Source organism: Gallus gallus, chromosome 9 (genome assembly GCF_016699485.2).
Source record: "Gallus gallus isolate bGalGal1 chromosome 9, bGalGal1.mat.broiler.GRCg7b, whole genome shotgun sequence".
Taxonomy (NCBI): domain Eukaryota; kingdom Metazoa; phylum Chordata; class Aves; order Galliformes; family Phasianidae; genus Gallus; species Gallus gallus.
In genome coordinates this window covers 7,569,553-7,592,500 of record NC_052540.1, presented here as the reverse complement: position 1 = coordinate 7,592,500, position 22,948 = coordinate 7,569,553, and the positions used below count along the sequence as shown (strand labels likewise).

Genomic DNA, 22,948 nt, shown 5'->3' with positions numbered 1-22,948 from the left:
GTGGTGGTGGGCTTTTTCTTTTTTGAATGTATAGGAGTAAAGCAGCGTTACCTAAAGGTAGAAGGCAGAAATCCTCTGAACTAATTAGTTTATTTTGTTGGGTTGGTTCTCAGCACATTCCAAATACGAAGCCTGACCATCTTTGGGCTGTGTGCTCCAAATCCTGATCCCTCTTTGCATTTGTCACTTGCATAATACATTACAGTCAGGGGTTAAAATTGTGACACTTTACTGCATTTCTAAACGGTGCTAATTAATACTAGCAGTTAGTATCAAAGGACTTCTATCCAACTGTGCACACCATTGTACTTCTGGGCAAGAGAGGATAGTTCATGGTTTTGGTGATTGTTGAAATAATGTGATGATTGTGGTGGCTGTGTGGGGAGGCGTGTGGCTTGCACCAGTTTTGTCCTGATGTGAGCAGGGCTGTACCCGAGCCTTTGCCCAGCCCTGACACTGCACTGATCCCACAGCCCTGCTTGTGCACATGGTATGTGTGCACATGGACGATGCATTGCTCCCTACAGGTATGGCACCTCCACTCCTGTCTCTGAGCACTGCGTACTGCAGTTTCACTTGATGTGGTTCAGCAGGGTTGGGCTGCAGAGCAGCAGGATGTGCTGGGATCTGTAGGAGAGGAATTCCAGCAGGGCAGCATGTCTTTCTCTGCCAGTAACTGTGGCACATAGCCTAACGGACAGCCATGTCCGACTGTGTGAAGGACAGAGGTTCCAGCTGGATGTGCAGGGTCAAAGTTCTTCACGTCCTGATGAGTACCAAAGCCCAGGACTGAGCCATGCGGGTCGGCAGTGGGAACCATGCACGGTGTGGGTAGGGTGAATCCTCCCAGCAGGGTGCACACAGGGGAAGTTCAGGAGTATTAATGAGAGTATCAACGAGTGCAGTATTAATGAGAGACCCTTCTCTGAAGGATGGGGGCTGAAATGCAGTATGAGCTTCTCTGGGTGCCTGCAGCCTCCTTACTTAGGGGAGATGCCGGCCGGATTCCTGCCGTGAATGCACTCATGGCACTCTTACACTGCACTGAGTATGGCTAATCCTCTTTCATGGGGGGATAACTCTGCTGCAATAAAACGACCTTGTATTTGTTAAGTAAGTTATTATTTCTGTGCAAAGAGAAGCCTGAGTCTATAAATAATAAGTCAGAATTTATAAAGAGGACACCTGTGAACTTCTTGTTTCTGTATACTGGCATTGTGGCTGTAATTGCATTACAATGTATGCCAAAGCTGCTCATTTTAATTTTATATCTGGGCATTTTAAAGAGAAAATAGAAGACTCCATAGGTAGGATTAAGAAGCTGAGTAAGTTTTCTTAGTGCAGCTCCATAGGCTTCAAATGGGCAAAACCAGGCAGTCAAGCAAACGGAATCCCCAGGGCTGGAGTTCTAAAACAAAGTATCTCGGACCTTTGGGCAGTGAATAACGCTGAGCACCGCATCTGAACGCTGCACTGAATGCACAGCAAAGTGCGTGTCAATAAATAGCGTAGGTACAGAGTTTATTATTCCACGGTTGCTGCAATGCTAACGCCGAGTGTGCCCGGCCGCAGGAAACGAACAGGATCGAACGGGGCGAGGTCAGCTTGCCGTTCGCCGGCTCCTTCTCACGAAGGCAGATAGAGGGATGTTTATCCGGAAACGACACCATTGCAACAGTTTGTGTGTTTGGGCTGGGATGAGGAGGGCAAGCTGGAGCGAAAAGATCTATTTCTCCTTGGTGAGACGGAAGGAGGGGAGGAAGGGGCCGCGGCTCCGCGGGGTCGGTGCCCGCCGCACTGCGGGAGCTGCCCGCGTTAGCGCGTTCTGCCCTACGAACTTATTTGGGGTGTCGGTGTTGGTATTTGTTTACCCGTGTTTGTTTGAACTAATCGCCGCTCGGTGAAAGTCTGCGCCTGCCCTGCCTCCTTCAGCAGGCATTTAGCCGCGGTGACCAGTCAGGCATAAAAACGTGCTTATCTGCAAATGAATGGCAGCTCTTTGCTTCATTAAAGCCTCTTTCTCTTTTGGCACTCGCATTGTGACCCTTTGATATTAATTCAAAGGGCAATTAAAGAATGCGGCCCATCTTTGAAGTAAAGCATTCAGGGCAAGGAATGGGATGAACCTGGGACTCTGATGGACTGTGCGCATTCAACAGGCCCTTTCAAGGCAGTTTGAAGTGACTCAAAGAAAATGGGCAGGAGAAGGTCAAAGAGAAAAAAGGGGCTAAAGAAACAGTCTGTATTTGTTCGAAGTATTAGCCAAGCAAACTGCAAATAGCAACAAAATGAAACAGTTAATAGAGCAGCCAGACAGAGGCATGTCAATCACTTAACTTGAACAGCATTGGGCTAACCAAGGCTTCAGTCCACTGTGTTATCTAATTATCTTGGGAAAGCCAGTAGCTGGAAGTAATGGTATTGTATTTCTTTCTGCTTACTGCTCAGAAAAGGTGATAAATACTCACTGCTTCATAATTATTCAGCGTATATACATAAAGAGTGGTGGGTTGGTGGATTGGAGGCAAGCTGCTCCTCAAAAACCAACAAAAAACCCTTCGCGATTAACCTGGGGTGCAGAATGCGCGCATTAGCATGTTTCAGAATCTTGTAAGGGTTTGCATATGCAGCGAGCGAAGGCATGCATGGTTTCCTCTGGAACAAACCTTAAAGACAAACACATTTACGAGCCTAGGAGAGCCTTTTTCTCTTTCCCCCCGAATGCAGTTTTAAACCACATATAATGTTAAGGGTCAGACTTTAAACCACAATAAACAATGAGATTAAGAGCTGAGGCTGCAGCTCTGTCTACTTAACATATGCTCTTGTACCTAAGCGCTGTGGCACACATGGTATGAGATTCCTGCCTTGTTTTGCCCTAACAGGGTAAATTAAGGACAAAGTTTCAGATTTTCCTTACAATTTTCTTTGTATTGTTGGTTAAATTATCCCCACCGGGCTTAATTTTCCACTGGCCTGGATTTATAAATACAAAACGAGTACACAGTTTTATTTGCACAAATGACTGTGCCCATAAACAGACATATTTTAAGGTCCTGGCATGAGAAGAGATTCCTGAGTTTATCTTCACAGTTGCACTGAATTGTTGTCATTAGCAAAACAAGGAACTGACACCGCTCCGGTCTCCATCCAGCTGATGCAGGGAATTGTGTAATAACAGAAACATGGGAAGAAGCGTGTGCTGAGAGCCACCTTGAAACGCATTTTACAGCATGACTTACCTACTTGTATCTTTTGTCATGCTTAATGGATTTTAGTTGGGAAGGGCTGTTGAGCTGTACAGGGAAAACCTGCTGGAAGACTGTGTTGGTGTTTGGCCGTGCTGCTGCCGTTGCTTCTGCATGTAAACTTCCATCTCTGGCACAGTCCTGTTCTATGCAGTCCCACTCACATTAATAAGCCCTAAGCTGTCTCACAAGGTTAGGTGGTGCTCTTGGTTTCATTGGGCAGAACACGGTAAAGAATTGGTTGCAAAAAAGCTCTGGACACATGAAATGGACAACATACAATATGATTGAAATCCTGTTAAAAAAAACTTCATCAACAGCTGGAAATGGTTTACTATGGAAGAGAAAGAAGAAATCGTATTTTGTCGCTGTTGTTGAGAAAACAAAAGCATTGGCACAGTGAATTAAAAATCACTTTTGTTAAGATCCTGCATGCTAAATTCTAACCAGAGGGACTTCTTTTTTTCCTTCTTTTCTCTTTCTTTCCTGGCTACGTTGCACCCTCCTTTGAACTCCAGTCTAACAAATAATCTAAAAGAGTATTCAGTGTGGTTGTGCTTGTATGAAGGGCTGTCCCATCGTACAAGCAGAAATGTCAACTTTTCTTTTATGGTGGCCACTTTATTTTTATTAAAGGAGGAGAAAAGAAGAGGAATTCCTATATAGATAAGCCATAGCATAGTTTCAAAGCTATATATTAATAGAAAAAAAAAAAAAAAGGCTCTATATGAACACTTCACTGTCTAAGAATTCCAGCTGGAATAACTGTGCAGAACCAGTGAACTCTTATTTTGCATGGGTCCCTCCTGGTGTCTGTACGGTTTTATATAGGGTCCCATTGAAGCTAAACCCATTGATTTTTGGTTGGTTTTGAAAGAGTTTGGATGCGACCCCTTAGAGGAGGAAGTTAATATTATTAAAGCCTGTTGAAGATAAGGCTTTTTGAGGATCCTTTTAACTATATAATGGCTGATGAAGTATCAGTAAATCAGCTGAAAATAGAGGAGGTTTCTTGAAAGAGCATAAAACCTTAGCTGCTGCAAGCTGCCTTGTCTCATATGCCAAGCAGTGCTTGGCACACAGCACAGGACGCATGGCTGTGGTTGCCCTGGTTGGTGTCGTTTGCTGGCTGTTCTGCCCTCAGTATCTTATGCCTTTGATTTTAAGCTGTTTCCAAATACTATTTAAGCCACTTGCTGCTGCTGCAAGTGGGAAGTGCTCTGTCCTAAATCTCTGTTTGCAGGAAATGTTGGTGTATGTACAGAGGGGCTGTTCATTGTGTTTTTTGGTAGCATACCAGTTCAGTAGGCTCCGATTTAAAATTTGTAGTGGAGGACTGAGAAAGGAAGCAACACCATTCATGTTGTGAGTGGGGCAAATAAAAGAAGGCTGGATGGAGTCATTTGAGCTGGGCTGTAAGGGAATTATCTCATTATTCAAAGCCTAAAGGCCATTTTTTGGAAGCTACATGTAGATGGCAGCCTGTGTCAGGTCCCACTGAGCTCCAGGGCAGGTCACCCAGCCGTGGGCACATGCCTGAACTTGGTGAGAAGGTTGCTTCCTTGCTCAGAGTTGTGTGTTTGACCCAAAACCAGACAGTTTCCTGAGGGATCTGTGGGGTGGGCATCTTGAGGCAGGTTTTCTCAATTTTTCTCTTAAGTCTGGAGAGATTAGTCCAAAAAACCACTATTAGAAAGTGCTGGTGGAAGAGCTGGCCCTGCTTGCCCCCCAGGACCTGCCCAGAGACATTACTGGATGCTGGGAAGCATGGCATTTCTCGGTTGGCTTTCCACCACCCCTGCCTCAAGCTGGGGTCTCCTATGCCCCCTGCATCAAGAAGTAGAACCCAAGTGTTCCCTCCCACACAGGCTCCTTCCTTTCCCTGTGTGCAGTTGCCTAATATACCCTGCCCTTAGCTTGTCTTCACTGAAGATCTATTGGCTGGTTACGTGCATAGAAATTTTTAAAGCAAACCTTATATTTTAACTGCACTTTGTTGGCACTTTTGGGAAATACTGTTGCCTAGCAAAAAAACAGAGCAGCTCTAAGAATATAACATTGTAATTGCTGAGGCTATGCTGCATTTTATAAACAAAAATAAAGGCTAGCTGCTTCATTTTGCTAAAACCCCTTATTTGCTGTATCCCAGTGCTCCTTCCAAGACTGGAGGCCTCTCATTTGCTGGTGTTCCTTACCAGCCACTGATTGCTGTAATGCGATGTGTGCGATGTACACTTGATACATCATCTAAGCGCTGGAACGCGTTCGCTCTTTGTGCGATCCCTCAGTCCTGATGTAAACCAGGCAGAAGTGCAGCAGTTCCTGCCATAATGTAACACGATTCCAAGAATTAGAAATTTCCATCCTGGAATGCACTGGGAAGTGGCAGTGGGGCTGGGCTGGCAGTGGGCTCTGCCCCTCTCTGTGTACACGATGTGTGTGGATATCTGCTAAAAGCACAGGGACAGAAGGTACAAATTTGTGTGTGTGTGTATATGTAAGTACAAAAATAAATATACACTTTGTGTAAACAAATCACATTTCTTTTTCAAGAGGTAAGTGTAAAAATTTCAAGCGTTGGCTGGAAACAGCACCGACTGCTGAGCGGACGGGCTGATCCTGCTGCTGTGTGGCTGTGTTGCCAGCGGCTTTCGGGGCTCCCAGCGCTGTGAAGTTATCTGAAAAAAGTTGTGAGGTTGTAGTCGCAGATCAGTCTGAAAAGCAGTGCACAAAAGGAAGCTTTTCAGGATGTATTATTGTTCTTGGGGCAATTTTTTTGCAGTGTCGAGGCACTGGGGTACCATTGGAGGCTTACAAAGCTTGAAAACAAAGAACTAAACTCCAAGGTATTTTCTGTAGACTGGAAAGCAACTAAATGAAATAAGCATCCGTTATACCCAAACTCAAACGAGGACAAGTTAAAAGGACAAGAGAAATGCTAAATAAAACATGACCAAAATTAATTATTACTAGAAAATAAGTTTTTTCCACTTGCAAACAATTGACGGGGTTTAGGAATCAAGTCTGAGGTCAAAGGGTCTTGATGGCCAAGTCAAAGGGCACTCAGAGATGTATATTAATGCATGTCAGCTCCTAGATCCTAGAGTCAAGCAGTAGTTCATAAAAGAAACAAGGCATCTTAAGAAGAAGTGTTATTAGCAAACATCAGGTCAAAGTTTATCTTTGGGTCAGTGTGTTCTGGAGGGTCACCCATTCAGCGCCGGCTGCGGGCCGTGTCCTTAGAGCTGCCTTACTGCAAGGTGTGGAGGGCAAACAGAAATATGAGGATCGAGCCAGGGAAACTGGATGATTTCTTGGAACGCTTTGCAAGACTGAGACTTAAACCGAGGCATTCTTAATGGAGAAAAGGAAAATGGGGATTGATTAAAAATTATTTTTGTTTTTAACTTTTAAAATAAAAAGCTAGAGCATCCTTTGCACGGACATAGAGGATATTCTGCAATGTCTTTGCACTCTGTCCTAAGCCAGAGCTGGTGATATCGGGGACAGATGTGTCTTTCTTATGAAAGAACTGGTATAGCCCACGCCATCCCCTTTGATGCAGGGCATTGTAAATCCCCCCACGCGGTTCCTCCTGGATGCCGTGCCTCTCCGAAGCAGCGTGCTGACCAGTTTGTCCCATTTACAGCATCACCGCTTTCTCCTCTTCCCACCGCCTGGGCTGTGGGAACCCCAGCGCCCCGGGCACGGCGGCTGGGACGCAGCACAACCCTGCAGGAATGCTCCCGCTGTGCCGGCGCACACAAAGACTGCCTGCTTGCTTTGACAAGCCCATGCTGCAGAAAATCCTGGCGATCCTTTGTGCTTGGTGGTGTTGACTCGTTTTAGTTCCACGCTAAGATGCTCTCCCATTGAACCAAGTGGGGGGAAAAATGTGGACTAGGGTTCTTTTAAATGCTGTTGTCCTGCTGCTGTGAGGAGGGACTTTGCTTGACTTGTTGAAGAGGTTGGTTTGAAGGTCGCAACTTGGTTATGCTTTGAGGGGGAAGAGCAAAGCCCAGCTATACGGATAATAACTGTGACTGTTTGCTAAAGCTCATTATGCTGGCGGTGAATAGTGATTAAAATACAATGTGCAGTGATAATTGGGAGTTTCTGAGAACCAGTGTGACAACAAGCAACAGAAGTGATTCCCTTTAGGTTTTCCTTCTATAGTGTGAGTATTATATTCTTGATTTGTTACTGTATATAACGTTGTGCACTGGAAAGTCCTGAGCTCCGGAGATGTCAATCAGTATAATGGAGAGCCCTGATGTGCTCGTGGAACGGCAACGTGCCTGCTGCTCTTTGGAGCAGGGTGGTTCCTGTCCATTAATGAAATCTTTGGTGCTTCTTGCTTTCTGAAGTTCATGTCATTAATGTATAGGAGGAAAGTCTCAAGAAAGAAGCTTGAGCTGTAGCAGACAAGCTTTAATTTTCTTTTAGATGAAATACATTTCCTGCCTGGCCTTGGCAGCTGGACAAAGCAGACTTTTCTTGGGAGCACATGATGTTTGCTAGAAGTTTCCTCTCTTCAGCTGGGATTCCCAGTTGGAAGCTGGGAGGGGACACGTGCCCATGCCAGGCTCAAAATCAGAGGTTTCGGGAGAAGAGTGGGGGGTTGTTGGTTTTTGGAGTGTTGAGTTTTTGTTCTGTTTGTTTCTAAGCACTCGCTGAACCTTTCCAAGAGTGGGAATGGAGAAGATGCTGCAGGGTGGGCGTAAGCTCAGCTCTGCTCTCAGGCAGTCGCTCCAAGGCATCCTGAGTGAGTGCTGTGACCACATGCCGGTCCCCCTGCAGACAGACGCTCCCTTCTCTTTCCATTTTTTTGGGAAGGGCTTTAACAAGATTTTATTTTTCCACTAGCACAGAACAGGGTGGGGAGGAAAGGGGGTAGAAAGCCTGGAATGAGAAAGTGAAATGAGGAGAAGGGGAAATATTCCTGTCCTCACCGAGCTGCAACCATGGTCTGAAAGCATGAAATGACGTGAATTAGAAACATGCCCAAACGACAGAGCAGCCGAACCTTGCTGGTATAATCTGTCATGGCTCCACTGAAGTTAATTTGAAAGTCTGTCTGTTCCTAAATAGGTGCAAAGGCCTTCCAATGAATTGCGTGTTACCATAGGAAATCATATTAAAGGGAATGGCATTTTAGGAGTCTGCAAGTCTTCAGTTTTAATGGTAGCAGCATTGAGTTCGATATAAACATTCTAAAGAGCTTGCAGGATTGACTTTGACTTTGCTTGTGTGTGTGTATCCATGCTGCTGAACTATGAGTTTAAGCCCTGCAGAATAGCTTGCATGGGAGCTGTGTGCTGGGCAGTGCTGGCCAGGAGCTCACCCGCTCCATGGGACGGGCTCATGAAACCATGCCTTCAGTGTGCACGGAGCTCGAGCAGCCAGCTTGGTGTGACAGCTCCTTCAGCGTGTTGGTGGGCTCAGAGGCTGAGGAGGAGGAGGATGGGGAACTTGGGTCCTTCAGGTGCTCAGCAGTATCGAACGGGCTTCTGGTTCTATCTCCATACCTCTTGTAAAAAATAAGAAAATAAGTTCTGGGGATTTATAAGACAATAATCAGGACCTTATCTTGCTCCTAATCAAGCCAATGGCAACATTAGTTTACTGCAAGATGATGCCCACTATTGTCATAAACAATTACTTTAAAAGAGGAAAACAACTGCCAATTAAGACAAGCAACAGAATGACAATTTTTCCACTGTACAGAGAATAATTTATATTATGGCCAAAGGATTACTTTTGAAATTGTTTTGAATTCTGCTCTTTAGCTTATTAAATGAATCCTTCTTAGGAACTTGATTGCTAATTCACTTTAATTTAAAAAAGCCCCACTGTCTTCTTTGGATGTAGGCAGAGCCCTCGGGGTTCTATAAAGCTGTCAATATGGCTGTTAATTCAGGATTTCTTTTTTCCTCATAGCTTCGAGCTTAATTGTAAGAGTTGGGAAGATGCCATGATTTTGGTTTGCAGGAACTCAGTGGCTTAGCGGTTTCAGATCCCAACAGAAGTAGTAGGGACTCTCCTGCTGCTGCCACCAGGTCAGGCTGGAAAAGCTGCAAAAGCCTGAGGAGGAGCAGGGGTCTGCTGGCAGTGGGTCCCACCTGGTTTTCATGCTGGAATTGGAGGTGGACAAGAACCAAGTGCCTTTGTCCAAATGTCCCTCAGCGTTGGGTGGGTCTGGATCCAGATCAGAATCTGAACTTTTAGTGCCTCGGGCTCGGCTCTAATTGAAGCCATACAAAGCCACACATTTCACATGACTTTGATGCAAAACCATAAATAGGCCCATTTTTAAAATTCAAAACAAAGCCCAGGCTTGCTTAGAAAGATCACAGACCTTCTGCTGAACCTCGATGGTCCCAGGTTGTAACGAAAATTCGAGTCTTCCAGCTAAATGTGTGACTGCTTGGAGACAGGCCGTGGTGCCCCACTCATTGTGTATTATCGCAGAAGACGCTCTAGGCTCTCCCTCGTGCAGGCTGTGGTTGTAATCAATGTTCTTGTTTTAGATACTGATTAGAAACCACAGTGGTACTCATGGGATTTATGTCCTATACAGAACAACATAGGAGGAATTCTGAGCAGTGTGGGATTAAAAAAGCAAAGCAAAGATGAACCATGGAGCTACTATGAGATTTTGTACTGTTAAGCCACTTTTGCAAGCTTTTTTTCCCAGGCAGTCAAATCACAAAGCTAATTTAATATTTGAATTTTGCAAAGCAGGGTGACATGACAGACACTGATTGTAAGGGCAGCTGCAGGTTCTTCTCTGAAGATCGCAGCCTGAGCATTCACTGTGAAGTTACCCACTGCACATGATGGCTTCTCTCTTCATGAGGGATGATATGTGTTAGAATCAAATGAATGTCAGCCAGAGTGCAGCCTGCGTCCGAGGTTGTTGGAAGGGTATTATTTGGTATCTGCCCTTAGACCAGGATTTGGAAAATCTAACGGATGTGACGAAGGTACTTGTCAGAGAAAACCTCAGAAGTGTTTCCAGGCCATCTGTTGCCTGGCCACTTGTTTACATTGCTCTGCTAAGCAGGAGCCCTGCTCACCAGCTCGGGAGGTCTACCCACACCCATCTTAAGACCAGGCGACGTCAGCAAGGCTGGATGTGGCTCTCACACAACCAGACCCAGCCTCCCATTTGATGAACAGTTGTGTGTCCTTTTGGGAAAACTCTCTTCTCACATATTCACCAGGGAGCTATTCAGATTCCCCTGTTGGTGTTACTGGGTGCTCAGTGTCACGTATCTAACCCTTTGTGAGTGGTGGTGCTTGCAGCACATGCAAGTGGAACAAGCAGGGATTGAGTTCGTGGTGCCGTAACACAGGAAGGCAAGATGAAGAAAGAGCCAGAATTTTTACAGCTAGATAGTCAACACACAGCTTTTCTCAGATCTTTTTTCATCTCTTCCCCTCCCCTTGTAATGCTGAGGACCTGTGGGAAATTGATAGAACCTTTGGATAGATGCTATCAATTAATCCTACAGCTTAGCAATTTCAGATAGTTTCACAGAGATCAAAGATTGTAGCTAGGAAACTGGGCATTATAATGACTTTTCTGAATGCATGTGTTTGCATCTTGGCAACTTTTTTTTCTAGTTTTAAATGTAGGAAATCTGTGTGGGGCCATTTTTACTGTTGTGATAGAGGATTTGGCCTCCTTCTGGAGGTTAGAACCATCAGCCGTAATTAAGCCATTACTTTTTCAGCACTTGAGAGATCACCTAGCAGTGAATTCATCTTCCTGATCCAGAAAAAAGCAGAGGCCATTTCACTGAGTTCCCAGCTGGAAAAAAAGAACTAGATTAAAGCAATGTACCTTGTGACTTCTGTGCATGGAAATCCCTGGCACCTGTGAGTGACTGAGGGCTGGGTCTGTGTGCTTGAGTTGTGAGTGATCCTGCAGCACACATCTGCTGCCTTTGGGAAATTGGAACTGCTCTTTTTGTTTCTCTCCTTGTTTTTGTGCTAGATGATTGCTACCATCGGTCTTAACATGTGTATGTTGTGTTTGTCCGTATTATTATGTGGATTATGCACTGCTGTGTGCTCATGCACTTTGTATGCAAGCTGTTCCACCAGTACATTTGTCTGTATGTCAAGGATAAAGGTGTGTAGTGCATAGGTGCTGATTATTTCTCTGGAGGACTGAAGGGTCAGATGGTGTGAGAACGGGAGCTCATGGAATGCCATCAGGAGGAGAAGTTAGAGAAAGCTGGGAATCTGGCTGCCCGGGTTGTACATGCTGGGTGTTGGGAATGGGCAGCTGTGACTGCAGGTGGGTGCAGGGGCTGTTCCACAGCCTGGACAGGTAGCACAACTGTAGTACTGCATCGGTACTGCATCGTAGTGTTGATAAATACAGAACAGATTAGCTGACTGGCCCAAAGCAGCTTTGAATCCGTACGACTTAGAAGTGGAGCCAATAGCTAAGCCGCAGCCTAAAATTTTATCACTTTTATCAGACTTCTCATAATTTTTAATTTATTTAAAATCTTACCTACAAATTTGGAGGAAAATCTCTGGAACTTTTTGGTACTGAGTTAGAAAAAAGCTGGAAAATGGGCAATGTTGTTACAGCAACTCAAACTCTGCAATTTTAATTATTGATAGGAAAAACAAACAAACAAACAAAAGCCCTACAAACTTAGAAATCCCTCCTGGCAGACTTTACCAGCAGCTGTGTGGCTGCCAGGGGGTGCAGCAGCAGCAGCTGGGGGGCAGTAGATGTTTGGGGAGCACCTTGGGAGTTATGTCTAAAAATACAGGGAAAGTTCATCCCAAAAATGGGAGCTGCCTTCTGCATTATTTTGTTTGCCCAGATTTACTTAATTTGCACCTTTCCGGGAAAAGTTAATTAGCCTGTTTTCCTTGGGAAGTGCTTAAAATCATACTTCTTTTTAAACAAAGTGCCATGGTGGAGCCTTCTATAATGATATAGTGACAGCAACAGTTGGACAATTCATGTTGGCTTGATAACGCAAGCAAGCGGTGCTCTGTGCACACTGTGGATTGCTTGCTTACCTCCAGGCACGCATTCTCACTGTTTTAAATCTCTGTTAATATCAGCCCCTTGGCTTGTTATCAATGAAAACTTTCTCATTGTGATTTCTGAACAAATATTTCTTTAAAATAAGCAATATAGGTGGCGGGAGAAAAAAAAAAAGAATCATAGTTTTAGTGTCCAGGCACAGCCTGCAGGGATCCTGCTGCTTCTGCTCATGTCTGTGGGGAAACAATTAATAAAAAGCCAATGTGTATATCTTGCAGAATTTGGTGCAGAAGTTACCTTTTCAGTTTTTGGGGCTGCTAACAATTTGGAGAGACAACGATCAATTTATTATTAATATCTGTAGGGGTTTCAAAGCAGATGATGTAAGTGTGAATACGTTCAGCCAAATAATTCTTGACATCTCTACTTATGAGGAGTGGCTGAGGGAGCTGGGATTGTTTGCTCTGGAGAAGAGGAGGCTCAGAGGAGACCTCATTGCGCTCTACAACTTCCTGAGGGGAGGTTGTGATGAGGAGGGGTTTGGCCTCTTCTCCCAGGCAACAAACAGGACCTGAGGAAATGGCCACAAGTTGTACCAGAGGAGGTTTAGGTTAGACATAAGAAATAACTTTTTCCTTCAGAGAGTGCTCAGGCAGTGGAATGGCTGCCCAGGGAGGTGGTGGAGTTGCTGTCCATGGCAGTGTTCAAGAGGTGTCTGGATGAGGAGCTACGGGATATGGTTTAGTGACTTGTGGTAGCAATGGTGATGGGTGGACGGTTGTGCTAGGTGATCTTGTAGGTCCTTTCCAACCTTGTGATTCTATGATTCTATGATACTATTAAGCCTTCATCGGCAACCGTTGCTCTTGCAGGTTTTCAAGAACATCTGTCAACAAGTAGTAAATGAGGCCAAATGTATGGCAATTAATTATGGCTGTGGTAGAGAATGGGTCCCTTTCTCTGTAGACTGGACAGAAGAATTGTGGGTTTGCTTTGGAAATTAAGCTCTCGGTGTTTCTTTTGAATAGATAGCAAGCTGTATGCCTTGCTTCACTATTAGCAAATTGAAGTGTTAATCTCTTTATGGTGCTGTGCATGTGCAAAGAAGTTTTCTTTTTATCTCCCAAATATCAGTTTTCTCAATGTCTGCCTTGGGAAATGTCTTGCTTTGTCCATTCAGTGTACGTATGATGGCACAGTAAGGCCAGGTGGTACCTGCGAGCTCTGGTAGCTGCTGTGAGGTTCATTTGCTCACATTTCTCACTTGAGGGGACTGTAGTGTTGACATGGAACTGAAACTACCTACAACTTGCTGTGTCAGTGCTGTTCTGAGTTAAGGACAGTTCTAATACAGGTGCTAGAGCTATTTGAGAGGTACAGAGAATGTAGTAATCACAATACTTTTTTTTTGCTGCAAATATTTGTACTCTTTCATTATTTTCTTCCAAAAAGTCATACTAAAGTTGGTTAGAACCTTCTGTAACTTAAGGGATTTTGGTCGTATGGTGTTTTTGCAAAGGACTGGGCCAAATATAATGTATAGATTTTTTTTTTTTTCCTTCTAAGAATACACACTGTCTATGCAGTGAGAGATTGCTGACAGCTCAATTATTTGCAGTGCTTTAACTCAGTAGTACAGTCTCATTATTTACCTAGGAACTCTTTCATTTGCTTTATTTCACTTCTCAGCTGACAAATTCCATCTCCCAGGACACTCACTGTTTTCAGCCTTAATTGATTACCAGTCAGCTCTTCCATCAGCTGTTACTGGCTTGAAGACATGCTGCCAGTCCTTTCTCAGTTTGTTCTGTGAATTGTGCAAGAGAGATGTGGCCTCATTTGGATTTGAGTATTCTGTTTCTTTCACCCTTTTTTTTTTTGGTACATTTAGGAGGCAGTTGTGTTCTTTTGTGATGAGCCCTCTGGAAATTTTTTCCCTGAAAACTGATAGTGATATTTGAAAGAAGACAAGATGTTGCAATGCTTAAATATGAGGCTCGTGCTTTCAGTGTTACCATGGATGCTCCCTGTGGGAAGACCTGGAAAAGCCCCCAGCTGTAGGAACTCGTGAGCTCCTGGAAAAAGTCAGCAGAATGTGTTTGTGATGACTCCATGCTTTCCAGAGGTTCATCCTCTCTGTCAATAGGGGATATTCAAGGATGGTCTGGAGTGACTCAGAGTCCAGTGACAGTGTGAACAGCAGAGTTTGTTCCGGGCACTTTGTTATGCTCGGAGCAGGCATCATTATGGCCTTTTGTGTGAACTTTCCCTGGATTTGCTAAGATTGATGTGAGATTAAGCAAGGGCAAACCCTACCTGCACCTGACTGTCCTTCTGCCAGAGGAAACACCAAAGTAGTCCTTTATGCCTGGTGAACAGAAACTGTGCTAAGTCAGTGAGGAGGTCTGGCCTTCATGAGGAACACTGATGCAGCTGAACACTTCCTTAGTTGTGAAGCTTGAACCTTCCCCACTGTGGGCACCAGAGTCTAAAGTCACAGGGGTGGGCCTGCAGGTTGCACTGGTTTTACAAATGGCATTTCTTCTGGTTTCTTGTAGTGCAGATGCCCATGTAGGTCTGACTGAGGGATCTGTCTTCCCTGACACAAGCCAGGAGGAGAGGGCCAAGTTTTGTGCCCTCCTTTAGCAGCTTCTGTGAGTGTTAGGTGGTGGGCGTACACATATGCACTGTGTCTGCACAGCAGTGCCAGAGTGCTAATTGCAGTTCCTTTATATTTAGTTTGCAGCACAAAATAATAATTCCCAGCACATACAAACAGTGGTGAAACTTCAGAGTGGGATCAGCCCACGTGCAAAGCTGCCAAGTACTTTAACGTTACTTGTATCAACAAAACAAATCTCTTTTTAGAAGAGGTGGGGGAATAAGAAGAGATTTTTGTAGCTGTTGTATTTGCCGTTTCCTCTTCCCTTCCTTTCACTCTAGAAATTCCTTATCCTTTCATGCACTGTTGAGAATTAGCCATTTATTCTTAGTGCTGGCGATGCAGTCTTTGATATTTAAAATGGAATGTGTTCCTTTTTGATGCTCTGTGATTTTGAATGAAGTACATGCTAGCAGGTTAATGGCGCAGAACAGTTAGATACTGGCCTTTTTTTTTCCCCTTTCCATATTATTTCATCATTCCTAAGCAAAATAAATTTTTAAAAAGAGACTGTAAATTATCTATGGTTTGTGCAGTGAATTATTTTCACAGCGCTGTTATTCTCTTCTAAGCTGAAATCGTTGAATAGCTATGAGCTGTCACATTTTTTGTAAGTTATAACTGCATCAAGCTGTGCTGACAAAATGTTCCTGCATAACTGTTAATATGCATTGTCATTTTAAGCATGAAACAGTTTAGCTAATGATTTATCTCTTATAATGCAGCACTTGGGGCAGCTGTATGATTTGTCTCTTTAGCAAGTCAAGTAATTTCTTTAACAAAATGTTAAGCACAGATGGGCCATAGGCTGTCAGTTAACCATTATTGTGCATGCATCTGCTTGCCTTCAATGCACTGTTTTATGTATTCAGTCACTTACTTAGGCACAGCTCCCTGAAAAGCGGAACCTACTCTGATTGGCAAATAAAATGTTCATTTGTCTCTTCTTCCTATTGTTTTGTTTTGGTAACACATGTCAGCAGCTCAATTACCCAGTTCATTAACAGCTCCCAATGGACATGATGGCCAACCCCATGATAAGGAGGGCGATTGTGGCACATATGGTCAATAATAGCCTGTCTCTTGGTAATTGTAAATAAAAGTCACTGTTGGCCATTTCCTTTTACTGCAGCTAATGTTTTCCTTTTTACTTTGCTGTATAAAGCACATTTCTCAATGTGAATCAGTCCAACCAAAATAAAAATACCATCCACTCCTCTCCAGCACCTCACTTATATCACTGCTGCAGCTGTTTTTCCCTTTTTGTGTTGAATTTCCAGCTTGCAGCTCGCAGGAGATGCAACTGCTGTTTGCCAATTCCATTAACCAATTAATTACTATTATTAATCAGTTTAGTTAAACAGCAACAAATTTTCTTCCCATTTCTCTCATTCTCTCAGTTAAGACTTCTGAAAAGTGCCTGTGGAGTTTTTAAAGAAGCCATTTACGATGTTTTTGTAAGTATGCCCTTTGCAAATAGCAGTGGTTTTCAAAGGGGGAATTGAAGTGTGACTTAATCCTTGTTAGATGAGCGATATTCATGTCTAGAGCGCAGGGCTGCTTTTGCGTTTTGTTTCTTGTTTTTAAATATTTCATAGTCAAAACGCCAGTAAAAGGGGTTAAAAGCAATTTTACAACCTATCTGTATTTCTCGTGGTACTAAGTTTTCTGTTGCTTTCTAGCAAGTTTGAGAATTGTTTTTCATGTGCTTCTTGATCTTAATTTTTCACTTTTTTAACAGGAACATGCAGTAGCATTAGTATATCTTATCTTAACCCCACTGGAGTCCTTTGTGGTTTCTTGTTCTTTGTTTTTCAAAATTTACTTTTCCATCAAGGCAGAGGAGTCTGACTGCTAACAAGTCCTTGGCTGTGCTCTAGCAGGGTGAAATTTGGGGTGCCAAATCTCCCTGTAAACTGGATAACATTGCAGCTTGGGATCCTGCTAAACTTGCCAGAAGTGCTTTGGTGGGAGCACCGCAGCCCTCAGTTTTGGGGTGCTTTTCTAAACTTTGGGCTCGATCTCAGCTAAAGGTGCCATCCGGCTGTTGAGGGTCCAAAACAGCTCACATGTGGCAACCACAGGCCTCCAGTACCTGTCCCCACTGCCAGCCATGCTCACGGCTACTGCTCAGCCTGCACGGGGGCTGCGGCACTGGGGGATTTGTTGAGTGTCAGGCCTCATTTGCCCAGGTTTGACAGGCACAGAACTGGCAGGCCATGCCCTTCCTGATGGCCCCTTGCTGTGGTGGGGAGGGGGAGAGGGACCTGGCCTCGCATTTCTCCCAGAAAGTGCAGGAAAGCGGAGGGCTGGCAGTGAGATGCTTGCTTGACTCTAGAGCTTTAATTATATTTTGTATGCAAATGCCAGTCCATAGCAGGAGGAGAGGGAAGGATGGTAGGGAGATGCTGGTAGGAAGTAACATTGCTATTTTATTTTCCTGTGGATTTGATTTTGAGGAAAGAAAGGACTCGCAGAGTATCTCTGGTCTGTCGACTGCTCCCATGCCTGCTGCTGAGGGCCTGCCCCAGTGCAAGTGGGGGTCCCGGGGAACATCTGGCCTGGCTGTGAGCACAGGGCTTTCTGTAGGGAGTGCCGGGGTGAGCCTTGCAGCCCAGATCCTGCCATGGCTTCCTCTTCTTCCTCTCTTTTCAGTTCCTCTGCAACAGCACTGGGCCCCGGCGTGGGCAGAGGTCTCGCGGGGCCGCCTCCAGGTGCTGGTTTCAGGCCGGGGAGCGTGGATTAACCCCTGCTGCACGTCCCCTTCCCCCGGCCGCCCGGCCCCCCGCCCGCCGGCCCGGCCGCCTCCTTTGTGCCGCCTGCATCCTGCCAGGCAGGTGTCAGAGCCCTGAATGCGGGCGAGGGCCTTGCTGATGGATACCACAGATGGAGCGTGGAAATCGGCAGAATGGGCCTCAGCCACAGGCCATTTCTTAGGACCCAACAAAAGCCTCCAAATAAGTCAACAAAAATCCCAAAGATCACAAAGAGAAAGTGTCATTTGTCATTTGCCGCGGGTCTGTGTGGGGGTGGCGGCCCTGCCGTGCTCCTCCTCGCCTGCACCCGAGCCGACACGCTGGAGGTCACCCACATCCCCTCCTGCCCGGCGGCACCCGGCAGCGTGGCCGACACACGGAGGTGCTGGGGCCACAGCCGTGGTGCTGGGATTGCGGCCTGCACAGCTCGTGCCGTGTTCTGGCCAGACCCAGCCCAGACAACCTGTCTAGGGGCTTGGAAGAAAGGGCAGTGAAACGTTTTATTAAGCGGCTGCCAGAGGAGCTGTGCCATGGCAGGCTGTGGGACGGCGGCCCTCTGCCCGCCTCTGCGGAGTGCAGTGTGCTGCATCTATCATGTATGGTTTTTAAATGGTTGTCATGTTTTTGTTATTTAATTATTCAAATGAAATGTCTTGCTGAGAGGAGAAACAATCCAGGGAATGACCTCTTGTGCATTATTTTGTCATTTGGTTTTTGCCCCGACACGTCTATTTACAGTGTTTGGAAAGCTGATAATTGCAGAGTTCCACGTGACCTGTGAAGCTGAGCAGGGCCTTCCTCCTGCCACTGCGCTAACCAGGGTGCAGCCTCTCCTCAGGCCACCAGGCAGGTCGTGAGGGGCTGCGGGACAAATGATTGCCCTTTAATGCTGTAATTTCTTCCTTAATTAAACGTCACGGCTCAGCTACTGGTGGTGCTTTGGGCTGCCGCCCCGGTGGTGCTCCATGCAGGGAGGAGAGAGGCTGGGAGCCATGCTTACAGCCTGCAGGGTTGGAGCGCTCAGATCGTTAGGACAGCTGTGAATGTTAGCAATACACAAAGCGTGGGTCTGTGGAGGTGGAAATAGCTAAAAACAACCACCTTTTCCTGTGCTGAGTGGTGTTATGCCGTGGAAGTTAGTGCTTCTATTAACTCAGTAAGAGGGCCATAGGCTGTGGCTATAGAGCTGATGGCAAATAAATACTGCAAAGGCTGAGGTTTGTCCAATTTGTGTGCTTAGCCAAAGCTCTGGTAGGCTTCTCACCTGTACGAAGACTTAATAATAGTATTTTATTAATAAAAAAAATAAGGATAGAAACTTCCTTAAAACTAATGCTATTTAAAAACACTTCACAGGAAATAAAAATATTGTAGTCTGTTGCAGAGACATATAGTTACTGTTTTGAGATTACATTTGTCTGATTTTTAGTATTGCAGATCAGCCAAGACAAAGGAAGTCAGCTTTCAGTAAGGCTGCTCCTGGTAGCCAAGCCTGGCAGAGGTAAAACTGATGAAATCAGACGGGTATGAAAACCATTTAATTGGATATGTATTTTCTCACTACTTGAGTTTCATTACTTTATCTCTAAATGTTAGCATTTGTGTTAGACACATTATCTGGACTCTTGGATGCTTTGTTCAGTGTTAGTTTTTTTGACTGGAGTACCTTTGTGCATTTCATATAATGCTTATTGTAAAGTAAAGCTAAACTGAAATCAAGTCAGCTTCTTGTTCTCACCCCTGTGTGAACTGAGGGTGCAGGGAAACATTGTAAGTTTTCACTAAATTTTTCTGAAATATTTTTAGAAAGATCATTATAGCCTTCCTGATACCCCCACCCAGTTAGTTGAGGGTGTTCAGGGCAGACATAGTGTGATAAATATCCACTCTGAATTGCACCATTTAAGTTAGTTTGCCTCACTCAGGCACATGTAGGTGTCATGGGTATCTGAGGCAACACAGGGAAACGATCTCTTTAAAAAGTCCTGTGTTTTCTTTGTTTCTGAACCAGGAAGGCAGGTGTCACTGACTCACTAGGGTTGGGTTTCCAACTGAAGATTTGGGATTTGTCACTATCTCAATCTGTTGTTTATCCTGGGATGCCCTAGATTTGCGACTTCTAGGAGGAATGAGCTTGAACTACTTGGGATAGGATGTTTTGCTCATTCCCCTTTGTCAGGAGGGACGATATTCTCCAGAACAGCTAAATTCAGTTTTATTTGGAGTAAAGCTTCCACACAAGTAGAAGATTCAGAGTTGGATGTCCCCACTATGTGCTTGTGTTGAGCTCTGTGGAGGTTTCTGCTGACGCCTGGTGTATGTTGGGTCCAAAATACTTATGGTGTCTGGACAGTGAAGATAGCTTTCACAGAAGAGCCTCTTGGCTAGAGTAATTATTGTTTTTTTTCTATGCAGAAATTAATAAACTCTTCAGTGGAGTTGTCTGTAAAAGCACTCTTTCTTTCCCATGCTGTAAGACTAAATAAACAGATTAGGTGTATTTATTAATTTGAACAGCTTGAGTGAAATTGGAAATGGAAAACAGCTATAACTGAAAGAGGTGAAGGGTCTGAGCTGCAGCTTGAGGAACAGTGGTTTCTGTTCTGGCTTTGTGTTCTCAGTTACTTTCAAATAAATCACGTTAAGAAGATTATTCTAAATCAATGTCTCTATCAATAATTTATTTGGAATCATTGAAGCAGTAGAAGCAGTGCTTGCATTTCCACAGAACAAGCAGTTTCATCATCACTGGGGAGTGTCTGCCCTCTTTAGGTGGTTTCCCTTGAAGGCTTGGGGAGGAAGGAATGCTTGTTGCCTGGGACAGCAGCATATGCAAGTGAAGACTGACTTTGGAAGTCTTTTTGTGTGTGTGTGTGGTTCATGAGTTTGTTGGAGAAAGAGAATGTGGTCGGGTACTAGAAGAGGCTTTGCTGCCCTCATCACAGCTGTAGCTATGGGCTCAGCCCAACTGGGCTGCGGATGGTGTTCACTCCACTGTCAGCAAGGTTAGGGCAGTGCCACAGGGCTTTGATGTAGGGGCAGCTGAATGTGGGGTGAGTGCTTGAAACCTTGCATGCCACTGCCTCTATGAGCCTCTTGTCAGCCTCCTGTGATATCAGTGGCTTGCTTCCTATGTGTTTCTTGATGACCCTCCTTAAGTACCAGCTCAGGGCACAGTGAGAGAGACCTCTGGTCCAACATCTGGGCTGGTCTGTGGTCACATCCTGGAATGCTTGCTGGAGGCTGAGCCATTGGCACACACCTGCGTCTGCCTACAGCCATTGCCTGTGCTGGGAAGCCTCCCAAGCCTGTGAGGAGTAATGAAGAACTGTAAGGCAAAGAAAGTGAAGTCGTCTGCATGTTTCAGTTTTGGTTGTTTCATGTATCTCCTTACTTCAGTAACAGGAAGAATCAAGAAAAAAAAAAATACTGCTCTGAGCTATTTTTACAGGACTTCTCTGTACAACTTTTGCTTTCTTTTTTGAGTTAACACTTGTCTGGACTGTCCTAATGTTATTAGGTGGTCCTAAGGCAGGCAAGTAAGCTGCAAATGAGCAGGAATGCTTAAGTGTGCCAAGATACACCAGTACCACTCAGAGTGTAGGATGAATACTACATAAGACATAAGGAAATATTTGAATATGCAGGAGAATTAATTTCTTCATTGCTGCTCCCCATAGCTTTGTCATCACTTCCATAACCATCTCAGCAATAAGGATTTAATTATAGATCTGTAGAGAAAGTCTCATGCACGTGCATCTATATGTTTAAGTTGCAAAGTGCACACAGTGTGACAGATGTTTGCACCTGTGCTGCAGATAAGGGAAGAAGGCTGCACTGATGTCTGATTAGATGAAAGAACTGCTTCAGGTTTTTAAGCTTGAAAATTATTGGAGTTAAAATGAAGAAATTGATTAATTCATTCACTCAAAAAGATTTCCAGAGGTCCTTATATATTTTTTGGTCAGGAAAAGGTGCTAAACTCATAACTGAATTGCTATCCTTTTGGCTTGAGCACACTTGCAGGGCATAACATTTAACTCTGATTTGTTTCCCCATTTATTTGCTGTTTTGAAGTTTGCTGATTCAGTTCTGAGTCACGGAGATAAAAGCACTTTTTCGACACAAGATATCAGCGATACATCTTTTTTTTTTTTTTCTTCAACTAAAGCTAATGTTTTATTTTTATTTTTCATTTTGAGCATCAGCAGCCCAGTCTGATGAAGGCTCTGATATCGATTCTGAACCAGACTTACCCTTAAAAAGAAAGCAGCGTCGCAGCAGGACAACCTTCACAGCAGAGCAACTGGAAGAGCTGGAAAGAGCTTTTGAGAGGACACACTACCCTGACATTTATACTCGGGAAGAACTCGCACAAAGAGCCAAACTCACGGAAGCTCGAGTTCAGGTATGAATTTAAAGGCTGCCTAACAAAGGGAAGTTCCTATTAATGCGACAGTCCTTTAGTATTCTCACACGATCCTGCTCTAGGTTAGAAGGAAAACGTGAAGCTACAATATGTACAGCCTTAGGGGTTTTTACATCTGTATGTGGACAGTGATTTTCCAACTTTTAAAAACAACAGCGTAGTCAGCCTTCACAGAGGAAGGTCTGTTATCCCAGTTTGTTTATTTTATGCATTTGACAGCACTCTGCATACAATCAGTTCAGCTGTTGTGCCAGCTTATAGTTATGTAACTGATTTCATCTGTTGCTGTTTGGGTCTTTCAGGCATTAACAGAGGAGAGAAAAAACATTTGAAAAAGGACGTGTTTATAGAGCCATGCAAGCAAGCATGGTAACTGGTGCAGTATCTACAGTTTACTATTAGGTTAACTTTTGAAGTTGACTTGATTTAAACCTTGTAACAACTCTTCTATACCCACTGTCTGCTTAATTCAAAACAAAATAAACCCTCAAACAACTGTTAGGTCTTCACAGCTTCACGTAGATCTGGATTGTCTAAAACAAGTGCTGAAGGAGTGAGTGAATAATGGGATTGATATAAGTTATAAAAAAAAAAAAAGCATGAATCTGGATTTTCAGATGTCCAAAATTGGCAACTAGAAGCCAAATATTTCTGGAATAAACTGGATCTAAGAGTTCAGGTTCCGATTAAGACTTGCTCTATTCACAACACAGAATCGTGACCTGTGAGATGTTTAGTACTGCAGGGAGAATCCTCTGATGCTCTTTCATTAATTGACATCCAAGAAGGATTTGATAAAGAGTGTCCAGTTCAAATCAATCCAAAGTGTTC

General features: G+C 44.4%; 1 protein-coding gene across 12 annotated transcripts in view; it reads left to right on the top strand.

Annotated features, from left to right (window-relative positions):
* The window catches only part of PAX3 (paired box 3), a 65,246-nt gene that overhangs the window by 18,875 nt on the left and 23,423 nt on the right, over positions 1 to 22,948 (top strand). For 8 of the 12 annotated variants that reach the window (XM_046898290.1, XM_046898294.1, XM_046898295.1 and 5 more), the window contains one exon: positions 21,891 to 22,096. In XM_046898290.1, the coding sequence (XP_046754246.1) occupies positions 21,891 to 22,096 (206 nt within the window). The remainder of the gene's footprint in view (positions 1 to 21,890; positions 22,097 to 22,948) is intronic. The other 4 variants (XM_046898291.1, XM_040705442.2, NM_001397760.1 and 1 more) reach the window with 1 other exon arrangement.